This window comes from Carassius auratus, chromosome 41 (genome assembly GCF_003368295.1).
Source record: "Carassius auratus strain Wakin chromosome 41, ASM336829v1, whole genome shotgun sequence".
NCBI classification, from domain to species: Eukaryota; Metazoa; Chordata; class Actinopteri; order Cypriniformes; family Cyprinidae; genus Carassius; species Carassius auratus.
This window is the reverse complement of record NC_039283.1, coordinates 12078477-12098747: the sequence shown is the minus strand read 5'-3', so window position 1 is coordinate 12098747 and position 20271 is coordinate 12078477. Positions and strand designations below refer to the sequence as shown.

At 41.0% G+C, this 20271-nt stretch overlaps 1 protein-coding gene across 1 annotated transcript in view; it reads left to right on the top strand.

Moving 5' to 3' along the window:
• Positions 1–20271, top strand: part of LOC113060092 (serine/threonine-protein kinase ULK4) — a 199219-nt gene that overhangs the window by 121239 nt on the left and 57709 nt on the right. Inside the window, exon 32 of the mRNA XM_026228913.1 lies at positions 6806–6911. Coding sequence (XP_026084698.1) covers positions 6806–6911 — 106 coding nt within the window. The remainder of the gene's footprint in view (positions 1–6805; positions 6912–20271) is intronic.

Below are 20271 nucleotides of genomic sequence, written 5' to 3'. Positions count from 1 at the left end.
ATATATATATATATATATATATATATATATATATATATATATATATATATATATATATATATATATATATATTTATGTATGTTTATGTATGTTTGTGTGTGTGTATATATACACTCACCTAAAGGATTATTAGGAACACTGTTATTCTGAACAGGTGTTTCACATCATAGTATTATATTTATAGCATGGATTTTAGTACAGCTGGAATGCTGTATTGACCAATAAGAATTTTTTTTTTAACTGTTTTATCAATTAAACTCACCCATCTTTAAGTCTACTGGTCTCATGCTATGCTTTATTTCGAGGCTAAACTGAACTTGTTTCAACTGCTTGTTTCAATTAGAGTCTCAGCAGTGTAGTTCAGATGCGGTCCATTCATCCTCATGAGCCCTGAGAGGACATGAAAAGAAGTCAAGGACTCTAATGAACAAGAGATCACTAATGAACATGTAGAGAGAGAGAGGTTGTTCTGACTACTTTGGCCATCTCAGCAAGCCAGTGAGCTGTAAGAGATGTTAGCTACAGCCTCACATCCCCTCTAATCCCAATCTCTCAATACTGCTGGCCTTCCAGTTCACAAACTGTCCTCCACACAGAGGTTTGGGCCTGTTTCCTATAACAAGCGAAAGGATTACCGCCTACCGAACATTTGAATTGTGTTAATGTGCTGAGGCGAGTCTTCTCGGTGTAGCCTAAATCCCAAAGCACCTCATTGGTTGAAACTTTCAAGAAGAAGAAAAAAAAAATAAAAAACACTGATAGTTGTTTAATGTATATTGTGCATATTCAGCTCTACTAAGATTATGTCAGGAGTCAGTTTACAATTATACAACTTGCATGTCAAACAGAGACCCAGGGTTTATTTAAAAGAAAATCCTGTGATTTATTTGACCGTCTTTACTTGAGTCACTTAAATACCAAAGCAGCCATGAGCAATTTAGAGAAAGAAAGAATCCTTTCAGTGTCATTGTATAGTATCATTGAGGCAAAACTTTAATGGATGACTTCAACACTGCTTACCTCACAGTTTGTACTGCCATGGCTTTCTGTTGAATGTGACCTGTCAGTATAGATCTGACAGGAAAAAGAAACCATTGATGTTCTCGAGCCGAGATGTGCTGACAGCCACACTTTCTGAGCATGAAATGTGCACTGAAAGCTTCTAGCCGTTCTTGTCAAGCTAAGGAGCAGAAATAAAAGGTGGCTTTTTTTAAATGTAGTAATATTATTTAGGGACAGTGGCAGATGAATATTTCCCCTTTAATGTGGTGTATTACAACAGAATTGTAAATTAATTAGTCATACCTCAAAGTTAAATATAATATGAAAAAAGTTAATATTGTAAATATGTATGTATATTTAATCTAGAAAAATGGATTAGCAGGTAGCAGTTTTTTTTTTTTTTTTTTTTTTTTTTTTTTTTGTTATAGAAAATTGTTAACAGGGACAACTGCCTTGTTAGTGCATAGTTTGTCAGTATGCATACAAAGTCGCAATTGAAATTATTTGTTTGAAGGCGCTCTGATTTGCAAGAAAGTTACAGTAGTTGAGCTTGGTAATTGGAATGCTGATCCTGCTCCATAGAGGTAAAAAATAGTTTGAAATACCTGAGCAGTGATATGCATTGGTTGCCAACCACATTCCTGGAGCCTACACTGCTTGTTTTCCATATCTCCTTTATCAAACACACCTGATTCAGATCATTGGCTCATTAGTAGAGATACGAGACCTGAAATTAGTGTCTCAGACAAAGGAGAGATGCAAAATGTGCAGTGTTGCAGGAACTTGGTTGGGAACCACTGTATTAGAGATCATCCCAGTGCCGCCCACCATATTGAAAGCGGCATTTAGATGAATATGTAAATGCATGCATGTTTAACACACAACATTAATGTCAGCATTGATAAAATGGTTAAGAAAACATCTAATCATGACGTGGACATTTTTGTACCAGCTCTGCAATTTGACACTCAAGTTGAGCCATGTTTATTTATATACAATGTGTTGCTGTCACTTTCAGTTACAATTACAACTTCAATTTCTGCTATAAAGTAGCTATCCAGTAGGGCTGGGCGATATGGCCTAAAAATAAAGTCTCCGATCTTATTTTTTTTAATTCAATTTCCGATTTTCCGATTTCCCCCCCTACTTAAGGAAAGCAATAAGTACAAACAGCAGACAACTTAAAGCAAATTTTGCTTTTATATAATCAAAAGTAGGGCTGCTCCGATCACGATCAGCCTATCGTTAATGCGCATCTCATCAGTAAAGCCGGTTTTCTAATCTGCGGTAAATTCCCTCAGGTGCGTGATTTCACATAGAGCAGCTGTTACCGTTCACATAGAGCCGTTTGTTAATTGAGAAGATGCGCAAATAAATGCTGAAAATGAAGTGGATTTGCGCATCTTCTCAGTTAACAATGGCTCCTTGTAGTAACAGCTGCTCGAAACAGCTGCTGTGAAATCACGCACCTGAGGGAATTTACCACTGATTAGAAAACCGGCTTTACTGACGAGATGCGCATAACGATCGGCCGATCGTGATCAAAGCAGCCCTAATCAAAAGCAAGACAAATGTAACCCCCCATTTTCATATTCGGCTGGTGCTGCTGCTTTTGACTGCGATGGGCTTTAGGCAGTGTGGGGTCTCTTGCTCCACGTCTGTCGCAGCAAACCCATACCAGTTCCAAACAACAGATGATTTTATTCCTTTCTTGTAACAAACTTCCAACTCTCACCGGTAGCCATGTTGTCGCTTGCCGTTTCGTGTGTGCTATGATGTTGATGTTGTCGCTTGCCATACTGCCATGTGAAACTAACGCTACGGAAGCTCCGGGGAACCAAAAATGCACGATTACACAAAAACTCTATTTACTTATTTTTTTAATCGCCTGTAACAAAAAATTCGAATTAATTAATTCAATCAATTTTTCGTCCAGGCCTACTCTCCAGTGTGTTCATATTTTTACTCATGTCTGACCTCGACAGACTTATTGGAAGAAATTAACCAGAGAGGATTTCCGTGTCAACAAATCACCATGGACAAGTTTTAACTTAAAGGTGTTTACCAGCTTGGAGGAGTTACATTTGAGGAAAGTTTGCTTTGGCAATATGTATATTTCTTGGCAAAACTTCCAAAGCAAACTCCAAATGACATCACACCAATTCTTTCTCTAATTTTGCTTAGCGTACATAGGGGCCTTAATGGTTGTCTTTCTACAAATATTAGAGACAACCTTCATTGGTAAAAATCCAATTCTACCTTAGTAAGTTTAGGATGATTGTTTCACTTAACTTTGTGACATGAACGCTGGTTTTGTTTAACAAGCTTTTTTTTGATCACAGATCCAATATTAAATGCTTCCTCATTGTCTCTCATGAAGTTTCTATATGTATGGATTAAAGGTTCTGATGAGTGCACGACCCCTCCACTCCACCTCTCACGAGGCTCTGTGCAGAAATAAAGTGGAAAACGTAATGATTCCAGGCCTTGAAAATTCTTGCACAGCCTGTGGAGGGGCTCGGAGTTTCCCCTGAGACGGACATACCCTTCTCCATCTGTCTGTCAGCCGGTAGAGTTGGCCAGACCCCTCTCTCTCTATCTCTCTTTATTTCCCAAGCCTCACTCAGACCTCTAATTAAAACCCCCATCGATTTTTTTTCCCTCCTTCTGCTGCTGCCTTTCTGCTTTTCTCTGTCTGTTTATCATGTTTTTAATCGGCCTCTGGACCTAAGCTCACTGCAGCATTAGACAGTGTCATTGACCCTAGAGTCGAAAGACCTAGACAACACCATCCTGACACCTCCAGCCTTACCCGGCACCCCCTGTTGGCCTCACCCAGCCTTGGGTGTCCACCCTCAGGGAGAGATGAGAAGGGCAGAGGCTTGGCTTCTCTGTCCTCTCTGGTTAGGTTCACTCTCCACTCTTGAAAATAGATGCTACACAAACGTGGAATTGATGATCTGCACTTTTTCTGTTTCTGGTTTTTGTAGCAGGCAGTGTTTGTCTAACTGGAAGTGTTTTACTGCCTTGGATTTCAGCAGTAAGCAACAAAAAGGCTGCTACTGCTAGCTATTTGGCACAACATGGGGTAAAATTACTAACTACTAAAATCACCAAAATTACTAACATTGATTAAATCACTGTACTGTGGCTTATTTTTATTATTTTTCTTTACAAAATAGTATTTTTTTTTTTTTGGTAGTACTTTAATAGACCACTTTAGACATTCTGCGGATTATAAGTAACTTTGCAACTACATGTCATTCATTCGAGTATTAGCAAACTTCAGACACTTTAACAGTCAGTCAATTGATTCTTTTGACTGTAAGTAACTTTGTTAACTTATTCTACTAACCTTAAATTATGTCTACTAATAAAAGTAAGGTGATATTCTAGATAAAAGAGTGTCTGAAGTGGTCTAAGTTTAACCATTATGGGTAATATTAATGTTTATTAATATTAATTTATCATATTTAGATATATTCATATAATATCAGTTATGTTGTACATTATCATTCAGCTGAACTGAAAAGGCGTTTTTGACACTTATATTCTTCATTTATTAAATGCATGTCTTGAATGAACGTGCTTTGCATAGGTCACATTCACTAAAAATATCAAAACATTAGTGTATACTGTGTACTGAATCGATTCACTACTTTTAAGCACCAGTGAGCAGTAAAGCATGGTTTAACCCTTTACAGCAAATGCTGGTGCACCATCCCAGCAGAAAAGTGCAGAGTCAAAAGTTAGCTCGCCACCATTGCTCCACAAGCCCTGGTGCATTGCTTGTGTCACACGTGTATTTGTGCAGGTATGTCTGCTTGTTTACCTGAGATGAGTCTCGTTCTCTGAATGCACATCAAATATTCTTTAATGGGGAATTTGCATATTATTAGCATAACATATTACAGAATGTCTATATTTGCTTCGTATACTTTTTCGAATGTAATCCATACACTTAACCTTGCATATCTCTCATTTGTCCTTTGCAATAACCTATTAAAGAAGCAAGTGCCCTTTAGCCATCACACTAAAGATATTTAATTGTAATTAGAGCTGTGATCGGGCCTTAAAAGTTATATTAGGCCCGACAGGACCCGAGCCCGACAGGTTTAGGCCCGAATCCGACAAGTACATTTTGATTGACAACTTTTTAGAAGCCCGAACCCGTTTACAGCCCAACATTATTCAAATGTGCGCGCACACACAGCTCTTTTGCCTTGTGTCAAGAATTAGTCATTTATACATGTTTTAACATAATTTATTCATAACTAACGTAGACTAGGCAACTTGGAAGTCGGAATAAAGAAATAAAATAAGTCCTGTAACATCGTAACATCTCAGCGCTCTAAATAGGCATAGGCTCATTTAGCCTATAAATAGACCAACGCACCAATAAAAATGAGTCTTTTTTAACAAATTAAATTAAGATAAATTTTAAATTAAGATGGGTATTTGGCAATAACGAAATTAAGATATAGGCTCCGCTGGTTTTGCTTCGCCAGCAGTTGACATTTAATAAAAGAATAATGCCAACCTTAGCGTAAGTACTCCGTCCACATTATGCATTTAAGACTCAATGAATATTTAGTTATCATTTGAAAAACCTTTACTCACAGAGATAAGACTAAGCCTACATGTTTTGTTTGAGGAAAATTATTGAATCCACTGAGGAATGCTTCAGCGCATTCCTGCGCTCACTGATGGTGCGTCATTATTCACTCATTATTCTCATTATAAACATGGTCAAAACTTTTCCACACTTCCGCGTAAGATGATATAAATTAAGCCCGAACCCAACTGAACCCGTCGGGTCCCATCGGGTCCCCTCGGGTTCGGGGCAAAGATCCCGAAGCTCTTCAGCTCTAATTGTAATACATGGTTTACATTATTTACATGGTTACATTATGTGTAACCCAATTAATAAGTAATTGTAATAACTGAGAGTCAGTATCTAACATTATAGTGCCAGATTTATCAGCAAAAATCCTCCTTTGGCATAAAAAAACTACTGTCAGGATTTACCAATGACACACAGTGTGTTTTTTCTGCTGCTGACCTTTTGCAAACGCATATGTGGCAGAACATTTTCTGGTAATTGTAAGCCATTTAGCACTTGACATTGCTGCGATAGTTGCTAATTTGTGCTGCTCTCTAGATTGCGTTTGTCATTATGGAAATGATATGGGTGTTTCTGTGTTCTTTAATTTGCTTGCTGTCAGTAGATCACCTGCAGAACTTTCCACTCCAATCTGTGCTTTTGTGGGATTGCTTTCTCACAGTAATTTTCCCTGTTTAGTAAATTTGGCCCTTAGACTGCTTCTTTACTAAAAAATATAATTATTTTACTGTCACAGATTACTTTAAAATGAATTATACCCATTGCTGCCCTATGTTAATATATTATCTCTCCTTCCAAGTGAAGATATAATTGTTTGCACGATTTGCCTTCTACCCATGCAAATCAATTAGAACAGTGGTTCTCAACCCTTTTGTTTGAGACAATATTCAAAAGCCCTCCTATCTAGGCTGAGACATAGCTGATATGTATCTCGTTTGTGATAAATCACATCAACTAAAACATGTTTATAATTTAAATGTGGTGCATATTTATTTATCTGTTTTCTTTTATCATTTTAAATAAGAGTATTTTAATATAATGAAATGTAAAGTCTTACTGGGGCCTGCTTGTAATTTTGCAAGGGCCTCCTGGGCCACAAGGTTTTTTTTTTTTTTCTCTCTGATATTGATTTATATATTTAGAGTTTTTAGTATAAGAGTTTTTTTGTGTTTTTTTCAGGTGCACCAGAATAACACAGTTGGCAGCACGATGCAGAACGCCATGGCTCTCCTCTGCAATCTGATTGGACAGAAGGGCACAGACCTCCGGCCGTTCTACCAGCAAGGTGCAGTGCATCTGAACGTTACTCGCTTTGATATATCCGCCCTGCGGTTACTAGCCTGTCTCTGAACCAGAAAACACAAACCCACACGGTCTTTTCACCCAGACACTGCCACGCACATGAAAAGGGCCTGCATTCAGAGAGCTGCCCTTGTTTTGTTTTGGAGTGTTTTCATTCCATAACCAGACCCTTATTGCTCTCATCTCACTGTCTGACTCTGTGTGTGTGTGTGTGTGTGTGTGTGTGTGACTCTGATGGATGGGGAGGGCATTCAGCTGCCTTTTTTTAAGAGCTTCCACCAGATACTGCTGCTTTTATCAGTGTGGACTCTTGTGTGACGACTCTGTAGACCTTGTGTACTTAGTGTCCCGCCTCTCTAGCCCCTACTTCACACACTGTTCGGGCTTGGGCATCTGCAAAAGCCTCCCGTCTCCTCCTGTTGTCATCTGACGCTATCTACCCAGCTACTCAACTAAACTTTGATTTATAAAGCACTTTCAAACTGCAAGAAAGTGCTTCATAGAGATAATTAAAACTTAAAATGTAAAATTAAATAACATTACAAACATACAATACCAACACTGCATGACACCAATGTCAATCATACAATGAAACCACTCACATTAAACAGAGCCACTTAAACGTCAAAAACCTAATGAAATAAATGTTTTTAGTTCATTTTTAATAATGTCTGTATTTGACACTAGCTACTGGGCAGCATCTTACTCATTCTCTCATCTGCACAAGTTGCTGTCTGTTGCCTCTCTGTTCATGCCTATGCAAGGCAGTTTTTTTCCCCCAGTCTGCCAAGTGAATGTCCAGAGTCACCTTGATGCTTTCAGCTCACTGGGCTGAATTATTGAATAATGGATTCCTATAGCCGTACTCATGTTGACAGTTTTGGACCTGCAAGCTTGTTCATTGCCGCATTGCTGTCTGATGGGTGAGATGGACACTGAGGTGTGTGTGTGTGTGTGTGTGTGATGTGTTTGTTTGTTTGTTTGTTTTTTTACAAAAGGAGATGAGTCAGATTCACCCACACTCTCCACATTCAACACACTGTAGAAAAAAGAGCGTTGTTTCGCACTTGCATTATGTACACACGGGTGTAGAGAAGAGATTCACATTGACTGCATTAAGTAACGTTATTGGCGCACATTATAGGAAGGGAGCAGTAGCTGAAGCATGATTTTACTGGTTCTACATCTTTTTTTTTATTCTTTAAGAAAATGCCTTTCAACCAATCAGGTTTTAGGGTTGGAATTGCGTACATATATATATATATATATATATATATATATATATATATATATATATATATATATATATATATATATTTAAAGAGATGGTCCACCCAAAATGATAATTCTGTCATTTATTCAGTCTCATGTTATTCAAGTGGACAGCAAAGGGAACTGAAACGGTTTAGTTAGGGGGTGGGGGGTATACACACACACACACACATACTCATGTTTGTTTTTGTGAAAAGTGGGGGCATCCCATTGTCACGGAGCCACCAGTAACACCTGCCACACCATCAGAGTCCGATCACCCGACTCCGCCCATCCGCTCATTATCACCAGATTACTGAAGTCACCACACCTGCATCTGCTCATCACTGCCACTTCATAAGCCCTCAGCTCCTTTCACTCTCTGTCTGGTCTCGTCTGAGAAACACCGACTCTACTTCCTGAACCATTCTAAGAATCATCTGAAAACCTACCGTCTGATCATCCAGCTTACCTGCCACCGTTTGTCCTCAGTGTTCTGATCACGTAATACCTGCTTCCATCTCCAATATCTCATTAAACATCTACTTACCTGTGTTCCCTGTTGTCTCTCTCTTCTGTCCATGACAGAAGACCAGACCAACAGTATGCAAAATGCCGCTGGATTAGAAGAGAGCCCTCCACGAGTCTCTCTCCCCGAACAAGCGCAAGCGGGCGATCCACTGCGTTTTCACTCTCCTTCAATGCCTGCCTCTCACAGTCCCATGGCCCGACCTGCAACATACACCAGCGAGGCAGAGGGTTGCAGCGGATTTCTACTACAGTGTTCACTCTACTTTGAGATGCAGGTACATGCCTTCCCTACGGATCGTACTAAGATCGCCTATTTGATCTCCCTCCTCTCAGGTTCCGCCCTCCAATGGGCTCAGTCAATCTGGGAAGCGAATGGCCCCCTCACTCGCTCATGGGAGGCTTTCGCCACCCATTTCAAAGAAGTTTTTGGCCTTAACACCGCCGCTCTCTCCATTCATGATCAGTTGTACCGCCTTCGTCAAGGAAAGCTGACCGTGCGTGAGTATGCTTTACGTTTCCGCACTCTAGCCGCCAACTGTGGATGGAATGAAACTGCGCTTATCACCTGCTTTCGTCATGGATTGAATCCTGCCATCCGCCATCAAGTGGCCGTCTATGATGATGTCGTCGGCTTAGAGAACCTCATTCAGCGTACCATTCGCATCTCTCAATGTCTCACCGCCTGTGCTCTGGATTAATCCGCTGTGCAACCTCTGCCTCCCACACAATCTACAGACCTTCCAGCACCTGAACCCATGCAAATAGACTCCTACCATCTCACTGCAGTAAAACCTCATTGACACCGGCTCCTCAGGGAACTTCATCTCCCACAAACTCCTCAAGAGGCTCAATCTCCCGAGGAGAAGGATCACGAAGAAGTTAGAGATCCACACCATCTTGGGTAAACCGCTGGGCCGTGGTCAAATCTGTCATCAATCCCCATAGTCTCACTACGCATTGGATGTCTTCATCGGGAGGAGATTTCATTTCTGGTGCTGGAAGGGTCCACCGTGGATATCATCCTGGGACGCCCGTGGATGTCTGAACACTCCCCGCAAGTCAACTGGACCACTGCTCTTTATCCTGTCTACAACCCGTCATCAAAATCTGCAGTCGGAAACCTGCTCCTGATGAATCCCCCTCTTCCTCTCATCTTCGCCTTAACTCCACGTCGATCGAAAGTCCAGAGTCCAACCATCCAACAGAGGTTCCCCTTGAGTACCGGGCGTTCCAGGACGTGTTCAGCAAGCAACAAGCGACACAGCTACCACCTCATCGGCCATGGGACTGTGCCATTGACCTGCTGCCTGGAGCCACACTACCCAAGGCTCGGATCTACCCACTGTCCATCCCGGAGCAGAGGGCCATGGAGGAGTATATCAAGGAAGTCTTACAACAGTGGTTCATTCGACCTTCCACTTCCCCTGCTGCATCCAGCTTCTTCTTTGTGGGAAAGAAGGACGGAGGCTTGAGGCCGTGCATAGACTACCGAGCACTCAACGAACAAACGGTCAAATTCCGCTATCCCCTTCCTCTGGTACCGACTGCTCTGGAACTTCGTGGAGCCAAAATCTTCACTAAACTGGACCTCAGAAGTGCATATAATCTCATACGCATCCGAAGAGGCGATGAGTGGAAGACAGCTTTCATTACTCCATCTGGCCACTATGAATATCTTGTTATGCCGTATGGGCTGTCCAACTCCCCATCTGTATTCCAAGCCTTCATGAACGAAGTGTTCCGTGAGTTCCTGACTAAATTCGTGATCGTTTATATTGATGACATCTTAATCTTCTCCAAGAACCTATCTGAACACCACCACCATGTCTGTCAAGTCCTGCAAAAACTCCGAGATCATCAGTTATTCCTGAAGTTGGAGAAATGTGAGTTCCACCGTACCACTGTTCACTTCCTCGGCTATGTCATCAGCCCACAGGGAATCCAAATGGACCAGAGGAAGGTGGACACCATCAAAAACTGGCCGCAACCCACCACCGTCAAGGATCTCCAGAGATTCCTAGGATTTGCAAACTTCTACCGTCGTTTTATCCATCAATACAGTATCATCAGTTCACCACTCACCTCCCTCCTTAAGGATCGGCCCAAGTCTCTGTCCTGGAACCCAACTGCCATCCAAGCCTTCCAAAAACTGAAGAACGCCTTCTGTTCAGCTCCCATCCTGATCCATCCCAATCCAGACCTCCCCTTCGTGGTCAAAGTGGACGCCTCATCGACTGGGGTGGGAGCGATTCTATCACAACAGCAGGGGAAGCCTCCAGTACTCCATCCATGTGCCTTCTATTCCAAGAAACTGTCCCCGGCGGAGCGTAATTACGACATCGGTAATCGGGAACTGCTGGCTATAAAGATGGCTTTCGAAGAATGGAGACACTGGCTGGAGGGAGCACACCATCAAGTCGAAGTCATTACGGACCACCGTAACCTCAAATATCTTCAAGAAGCCAAACGTCTAAATCCTCGCCAAGCCCGATGGGCCCTCTTCTTCACTCGTTTCAACTTCCGAGTTACCTATCGACCAGGAGGCAAGAACCTCAAAGCAGACGCCCTCTCCCGTCTTCATGCACCTGAACCCGAAGTGTCACCTCCTGAAACTATACTCCCTCCAGCCATCATTGTCAGTCCCATCGAATGGGCTATAGAAGACCGTATCCGGGAAGCCACCCGCTCCGAGCCAGCTCCGCCGGGAGGTCCTGAGGGAAGGACATATGTTCCATCATCACTACGCCTGTCCCTCATGGACTCAGTTCACACGTCTCCGGGCTCTGGACATCCAGGCAGCCGCCGAACCCTCTCACTCCTTCGTAACCGGTTCTGGTGGCCCTCCATCGCGCAGGATGTGTCCCAGTACGTTCGTGGGTGCTCAGTCTGTGCCATCTCCAATACCCCACGACGACTCCCCGAAGGAAAGCTGAAACCACTATCCATACCACGTCGTCCATGGTCCCATCTGGGCGTCGATTTCATGACTGATCTCCCACCTTCAGATTCTCACACCAGTATCCTAGTCGTGGTCGACCGCTTCTCCAAGGCATGCAAACTCATCCCCTTAAAAGGTCTTCCCACTGCCTTTGAGACTGCCAACCTACTATTCCACCATGTATTCCGTCACTTTGGTCTACCAGAAGACATTGTATCCGACAGAGGTCCCCAATTCATCTCCCGAGTCTGGCATGCTTTCTTCAGGTTACTTGGAGTCTCAGTCAGCCTATCTTCGGGGTACCATCCTCAATCCAACGGTCAGACTGAGCGCAAGATTCAAGAGATCGGAAGGTACCTACGAACCTACTGCCACCAGAACCAAGGAAGCTGGAGCCGCTACCTCCCATGGGCCGAGTATGCACAGAATTCGCTGCACCAAGACACCACCGGTCTAACATCATTTCAATGCATACTCGGGTACCAACCTCCTCTCTTCCCCTGGTCAGGAGAGCCGTCAGAAGTCCCAGCGGTCAACACCTGGTTTGAAGCGAGTGAGAGGGTAGGGGACTCAGCACACATCCATCTCCAACGGGCAGTGCGAAGACACCAGAGCCAGGCCAACACCAAGAGGAGAGATACACCCAGTACCAACCTGGTCAAAAGGTCTGGCTCTCCACCAGAGACATCCGTCTTTGCCTACCTTGTCGTAAGCTGAGTCCCCGCTACATAGGTCCCTTCACCATCAAGAGGCAGGTCAACGAGGTCACCTACCGTCTTCACCTTCCCTCACACTACCGGATCGCACCATCATTTCATGTCTCCCTGTTAAAGCCCTTCACTGATCCTCTTGTTTCTCCTTCCCCAGGACCTGATGGTGTTGACGTACCCCCTCCTCCTGAAATCGCTGTAGAAGAATCAATTCACCGTGTGCAGGACATCCTGGATTCCCGTCGGCGGGGCCGTCGCCTGGAATATCTGGTAGACTGGGAGGGATATGGCCCCGAAGAACGCTCTTGGGTCCCTAGGGACGACATCCTGGACCCATCCCTCCTCACCCAGTTCCACAACTCCCATCCCAACCGCCCTGCACTGAGAGGTCGAGGCCGACCCCGTCGACGGGTAACGCGGGCGTCAGGAGCCGCCCGTAGAGGGGGGGGGGTACTGTCACGGAGCCACCAGTAACACCTGCCACACCATCAGAGTCCGATCACCCGACTCCGCCCATCCGCTCATTATCACCAGATTACTGAAGTCACCACACCTACATCTGCTCATCAATGCCACTTCATAAGCCCTCAGCTCCTTTCACTCTCTGTCTGGTCTCGTCTGAGAAACACCGACTCTACTTCCTGAACCATTCTAAGAATCATCTGAAAACCTACCGTCTGATCATCCAGCTTACCTGCCACCGTCTGTCCTCAGTGTTCTGATCACGTAATACCTGCTTCCATCTCCAATATCTCATTAAACATCTACTTACCTGTGTTCCCTGTTGTCTCTCTCTTCTGTCCGTGACACCCATAGACATAATGGTTTTTGTACTGTACAAACTGTATATTATGTGGGCCTTCACCTAACCCTAACCCTCACAGGAAACTTTGAGTATTTTTACTTACTCAAAAAAACTCTTTCTGTATGATTTATAAGAGTTTGAAAATGGGGACATGGGTTATGTCCTCATAAGTCCCCCTCTCCTTGTAATGCCTGTGTCATACCCATGTCATTATACAAAGTTGTGTCCTGATATGTCACAAAAACATGCCCACACACACACACACACACACACACACACACACACACACACACATCATCCAAATAAGTAGAGGCCTGTAATGGCCTATGATCTAGACTTCTCCATATCACAACAACCCCTCATGGACCACTTCTTCTCTCTAAGCAGACCAGGCTGCTGCAGACAGGGATCTGACTCAACAATCCCTGGCCTCTACAGTTTTGTTGTTGTTGTTTTTTTACATCACAGGGTCATCTGCAAGCCATCTCATACAGCCACCATCATTATCAGCACTCCTCCTCTGACCCAGTACTAAATATAACCTCTACAATTAGTGCTATCTTGCTAATGCCAGCCCCCTCAGCGCTGCTCTGCTCTAGAAGGGGGGAAATACTGCAATTGGTTCTTTTAGGTGTGAGCAAGAGATCATGGGCACGGGACACAGACACAAGAAGTAATGGAGGGAGTAAGAGCGTTGTGGTGGGGTTCAGAGTAGATTGAAAAATGAGATCTAATTGGTGAGATTTGTTGGGGTGAAAGATAACAGATGCAAAAGAAATAAGCAAGAGGAAGAAAATCAGACACTGAGGCTGTGGAAAATAAGGGAGTTCAGTGTACAGAAATTACTTTGAAACTTTAGCTTGCCAAGTTAGTCATAACATTTTAAGTAGTTAAACTACTCAAACACATTTTTTGAAAAAGCATTTACTTACAAAAAAGTAGCAGAATATACTGCTATTTAAAATAATAGTGATCAATTTCTTCTGCTAATATTATCAAAGAAGATATTTTTGAAGAATGGTGATAAGCAAACAGTTTTGGTTCCCTTTGACTTCTGTTGTATTTGTTTTTTTGTTTTTTGTTTTGTCCATACAATGGAAATAAATGGTAACCGAAACTTTAGTTTGCAACATCTTCAAAATATCTTTTTGTTTTCCAAGGTTGAAAGAAAGCGATACAGGTTTGGAACAACATGAGTAAGTAAATGATGAAAGAGAATTTTAGTTTTAGGTGGGTTATCCCTTTAGGATCTACAGTATATAAATGCATTTGTCAACTATCCAGTAATAGTTTATATTTTATTCACCTTTTTATCAACGTGGAAGTACGCAGTTTTCTTGAATGTGCATGACTTCTGTTTCATTAGATGATATAACAATATAGGGATATTACAAGAAGAATATCAAATGGTAAAATTGATGAGCTGCAAACCTGTTTGTTTATAATTAAGACAATACATTAAAATAATGTGGTAAAAATTACTATTTTGCCGTTTCAAGAGGCATAACGAGCAGCTTTGTACAGGTAAAAATAACTAGAAGTGAATTACACCGGAAGCCACATTAAATTGACAAAATTACAAAAAAGCTGTTATAACGGGAAAAATAAGGTGGATAAGACAGTTTATATATATAGGCACCACAACAGTAGCTTCTGATCTAGTCAGTGTTATTTCACTCTCTGAGTTGAAAGCATCAAAGGTTTCCACAAATGCATGCTGTTCTTTACCATTGCATGCAACAAAATGATATATGTTTTTGTAAGCTCAGTGCATGACACAAATACATACATATATTATGTGACTGCTATTTAATGCACAAATAATATGTTGTTGTTTGCATGTGTTTGTATACACTCCTAAAAAATGAAGGTTTTTCACAGTGAACCGTTTTATTTTCCTGAAAGAATGTTTCAGTGATCAGTTACTAATATGTATATATATATATATATTTAGTCTGAAGAACATTTTAATAATCTAAAAAAACATTTTTCCAAAATAAGAACTTTTTGTGCAGTAGAACGGGTCCACGGATGTTAAAGGGTTAGTTGATCGAAAAACCTAAATTATGTCATTAATAACTCGCCCTCATGTCGTTCCAAACCTGTAAGACCTCCGTTTATCTTTGGAACACAGTTTAAGTTTTTTTAGATTTAGTCCAAGAGCTCTCAGTCCCTGTCCATTTACTGTCCATGTCCAGAAAGGTAAGAAAAACATCATCAAAGTAGTCCATGTGACATCAGAGGGTCAGTTAGAATATTTTGAAGTAGAGCTGTAATCGGGCCTTAAAAGTTAGGCCCGACAGGACCCGAGCCCGACAGCTGTCGGCCCGAGCCCGACAAGTACATTTTGATTGACAGCTTTTTTAAAGCCCGAACCCGTTTACAGCCCGACATTATTCAAATGTGCGCACGCACACAGCTCTTTTGCCTTTTGTCAACAATGAGTAATTTATTCATGTTTTAACATAATTAATTTACTCATAACTAACGTAGACTAGACCACTTGGAAGTTGGAATAAAGAAATAAAACAAGTCCTCTGTGACATCGTAACATCTCAGCACTCTAGACATAGGCTCATTTAACCTATAAATAGACAAACGCACCAATAAAAACGACTCATTTAAAAAAAAAAAAAAAATTAAGATAGATTTTAAATTAAGATGGGTATTTGGCAATAACGAAATTAAGATTGAGGCTCCGCCGGATTTGCTTTATTTAATAAAAGAATAATGCCAACATTAGCGTTAATACTCTGTCAACATTATGCATTTAAGACTCAATGAATATCTAGTTATCATTTGAAAAACCTTTACTCACAGAGATTAGGCTAGGTCTACATGTTTTTGTGAAGGAAAATGATTGAATCCACTGTAGATGTCTTCAGCGCGCTCCTGCGCTCACTGATGGTGCGTCATTATTCACTCATTATTCTCATTATAAGCATGGTCAAAACTTTTCCACACCTCAGAGTTTGCTTTAGTTGCTGGTGCTACCAAAACGTAATCGCCACAGGCAAGCCTCCGTTACACCTGCTCAGCATTCATTTTCGCATCGCATCTCGTTTACCTCACAAACCGGAGCGCAAGCCCGAGCCCGCGTAAGATGCCCGTCGGGTTCCGGCAAAGATCTTCAGCTCTATTTTGAAGCATCGAAAATACATTTTGGTCCAAAAATAGCAAAAACTACGACTTTATTCAGCATTGTCTTCTCTTCTATGTCTGTTGTGAGCGCGTTCAAAACAAAGCAGTTTGTGATATCTGGTTATCGAACGAATCATTCGATGTAACCGGATCTTTTGGAACCAGTTCACCAAATTGAACTGAATCATTTTAAATGGTTTGCGTCTCCAATAAGCATTAATCCACAAATGATTTAAGCTGTTAACTTTTTTAATGTGACTGACACTCCCTCTGAGTTTAAACAAACCAATATCCCGGAGTAATTCATTTACTCAAACAGTACACTGACTGAACTGCTGTGAAGAGAGAACTGAAGATAAACACCGAGCCGAGCCAGATAATGAACAAAAGACTGACTCGTTCTCCATAGTTATTAATGACATAATTTTGATTATTTCTGATAATTTTTCGATGAACTAACCCTTTAAGTGAAGCTTTTTTTTTCTTGTTTAAGCAATGATTGTTAAACCTAGAAAACAAAAATAATGCAAAAAGCTGATTTTTTGTTTTGTTTTGTTTTGTCCTTCAGTTAAAATTAATAGTTGCTAACGAGTTCTTCAATAAAATGTAGTGTAGTGTTTCAGGTAACACTTTACAATAAGGTTGTTGGTTAAAATTTGTTAACATGAACACGGTGTAAAGCACAGTAACACTTTAGATTAGGGAAGAGTTTTCCTCAAACTCCTAATTTGCTTCTTATTCATAGTAAGGTAGTTATTTTAGTAGGAATGTTAAGGTATTGTGTACGGTTAAGGGATCTAGAATGTGGTCATGCAGAATAAGACATTAAAGAGGAATTTCCTCATAATATGTGAACTTCTGACTTATTTGTTGTTGCTTTGCTCATGGAAGGTGGAAAAACATCCATATCTTAAAGTCATATTTGCATGACTTATTTTACTGGAAGTAATAGCAATAAATTCAGTACCAAAAGAAAATAAGTTACATAAATCTAACTGTACAGCTGTAAGCATAAATATTCAGTGTATGGCAAGAGACTCTCTGTGTTAGAAGCAGCACTGAAATACTGCTCACAGCTCTTTTAGGACCTGCATATGCGTTTCAGTTCAATATTTACATACAAATTTCAGGAGTAATTTTGCACTGTGTGCATTTATGATAATTCACTAAAACTGTGAACGTTCCAAACTGCAGTTTCAGTTTTATCTGTATTTCCCCTGTATTGAAGGTGACAGCCTTGGCTGTGTTTTCTTCATTCAGCAGTGGATTTGTATTGTTGATGGCATTGCCGTTGTATTTATTTTGCATAATTTGTCAAGCAGCGAATTACAGTACATGCGTGGGTCCTTCACCTCAGATAACTGCAGTGATAATCTCAGATAAACAGAGTGATAGCCTCAGGTCTTCCTCAACTCCTCATGATTATTACTGCTGGGACTGGAGGACTCAACACACACACACACACACACACACACACAGAGACACACCCTTTCTCATGCCTTTCCCAATACACTGTAACTGGAAATGGTCTGTGTTCCAAGTGGGCACTTCACCTTTTAGTGTTGTTTGTGTTGAGTTTATATTCCCCAGTGTGCACCAATGCAGTAAATTGATACTATTGATATAATTGTATTTAGTGTTGAGTGTTGTGCTTTTCTTCTGTATAGAGCAGTATGTCCTTGTGTTTGGATGTATTGATCACTTGCTAAAAGGTTTGTTCAGTAGGCATGTGATGATATCAAATATCGAATCCTAGAATTTCCTAAGTGCAATTCTTGAAAAAAAATCTTAAAAAGCTCTCAAATATATGAGGAACATCTTTTTTTTTCTTAAGAAGGAAATAACAGTTTTTATCTGATTTAATAAATTGTGGTTCTTGCTCAAAACACACTGATAAACTCAGCGAAGAACACTTTTTATTTTAAAAGGAATTGTTTATTTATTTTTGTACTGCAGAATACAATACCATAACAATCATTAGAGATGCACCGATAACAGTTTTTCCAGAATTAATCCAATACTAATACTTTTATTTCTGATGCTTGGCAATACAGATACCTCTATTGTCATACCACCATATCAGGTACCATATCAGGGAATGTATATAAACTGTTCAGGAAAAAAAATGGAACACTTAACAACACAAAGTAACACACAAGTGTTCCCTTTACAGTATTTATTTTTTTGAGCAGTATATATATCAACTTCTAGTTGATCATTTGGAATCAGAAGTGTCCTATATGAAAGGCAAAGGCCTCTAGAATACGCTTATTTTACCAAAATAAAATCTTATCATGCCTTGATTTGTTTATTATTTAATTAGCACAGAAAGGTCAGACTTTGCTTAGACAAAAGTATTGTCATATCTTTAAAGGATTCAACCAATCACAGATTAGAGCATCACCTGTGACAAATACTGTAACACATACCCTGGTGTGAAGAAGAAGAACCTCAGCAAACCCAACCTTCATTTGAAATGCAGGTCATACTTTATTTTAGGGTCCAATTCTCCCATTAGCACACACACGCAAGGTCTCTCCCTCTCCCTCTCTGCCGTGCGCGCTACACTGTTTGAAACACAGTATCTGTTTCGCATGCGTGCTTTTGCTCGCTCGGTCTAGATTCCGGGAGATTTTAACTAATTTGCGGGTCTCAGGGAGCCGCTTTCAATATGCGGGAGACTCCCGCAACTTCCGGGAGACTTGGGATGTCTGCATTGCCGAGACGTATTGATGCAGTCCTCCAAGCTCATGGGAGTCATGACTTTATGCTCTGTACTGTACAATATTTCTGTTAACCTACAAGACTTTTATCTAAGCAAAGTCTGACCTTTCTGTCATAATTAAATAATAAAAAATCAAGGCATGATAAGATTTTTTCTTTTGTCAGTGAGTGTGTGTGTGTGTGTGTGTGTGTGTGCGTCTGTATATATATATATATATACAGTATTGTTCAAAATAATAGCAGTACAATGTGACTAACCAGAATAATCAAGGTTTTTAGTATATTTTTTATTGCTACGTGGCAAACAAGTTACCAGTAGGTTCAGTAGATTGTCAGAAAACAAACAAGACCCAGCATTCATGATATGCACGCTCTTAAGGCTGTGCAATTGGGCAATTAGTTGAAAGGGGTGTGTTCAAAAAAATAGCAGTGTCTACCTTTGACTGTACAAACTCAAAACTATTTTGTACAAACATTTTTTTTTTTTCTGGGATTTAGCAATCCTGTGAATCACTAAACTAATATTTAGTTGTATGACCACAGTTTTTTAAAACTGCTTGACATCTGTGTGGCATGGAGTCAACCAACTTGTGGCACCTCTCAGCTGTTATTCCACTCCATGATTCTTTAACAACATTCCACAATTCATTCACATTTCTTGGTTTTGCTTCAGAAACAGCATTTTTGATATCACCCCACAAGTTCTCAATTGGATTAAGGTCTGGAGATTGGGCTGGCCACTCCATAACATTAATTTTGTTGGTTTGGAACCAAGACTTTGCCCGTTTACTAGTGTGTTTTGGGTCATTGTCTTGTTGAAACAACCATTTCAAGGGCATGTCCTCTTCAGCATAGGGCAACATGACCTCTTCAAGTATTTTAACATATGCAAACTGATCCATGATCCCTGGTATGCGATAAATAGGCCCAACACCATAGTAGGAGAAACATGCCCATATCATGATGCTTGCACCTCCATGCTTCACTGTCTTCACTGTGTACTGTGGCTTGAATTCAGAGTTTGGGGGTCGTCTCACAAACTGCCTGTGGCCCTTGGACCCAAAAAGAACAATTTTACTCTCATCAGTCCACAAAATGTTCCTCCATTTCTCTTTAGGCCAGTTGATGTGTTCTTTGGCAAATTGTAACCTCTTCTGCACATGCCTTTTTTTTAACAGAGGGACTTTGCGGGGGATTCTTGAAAATAGATTAGCTTCACACAGACGTCTTCTAACTGTCACAG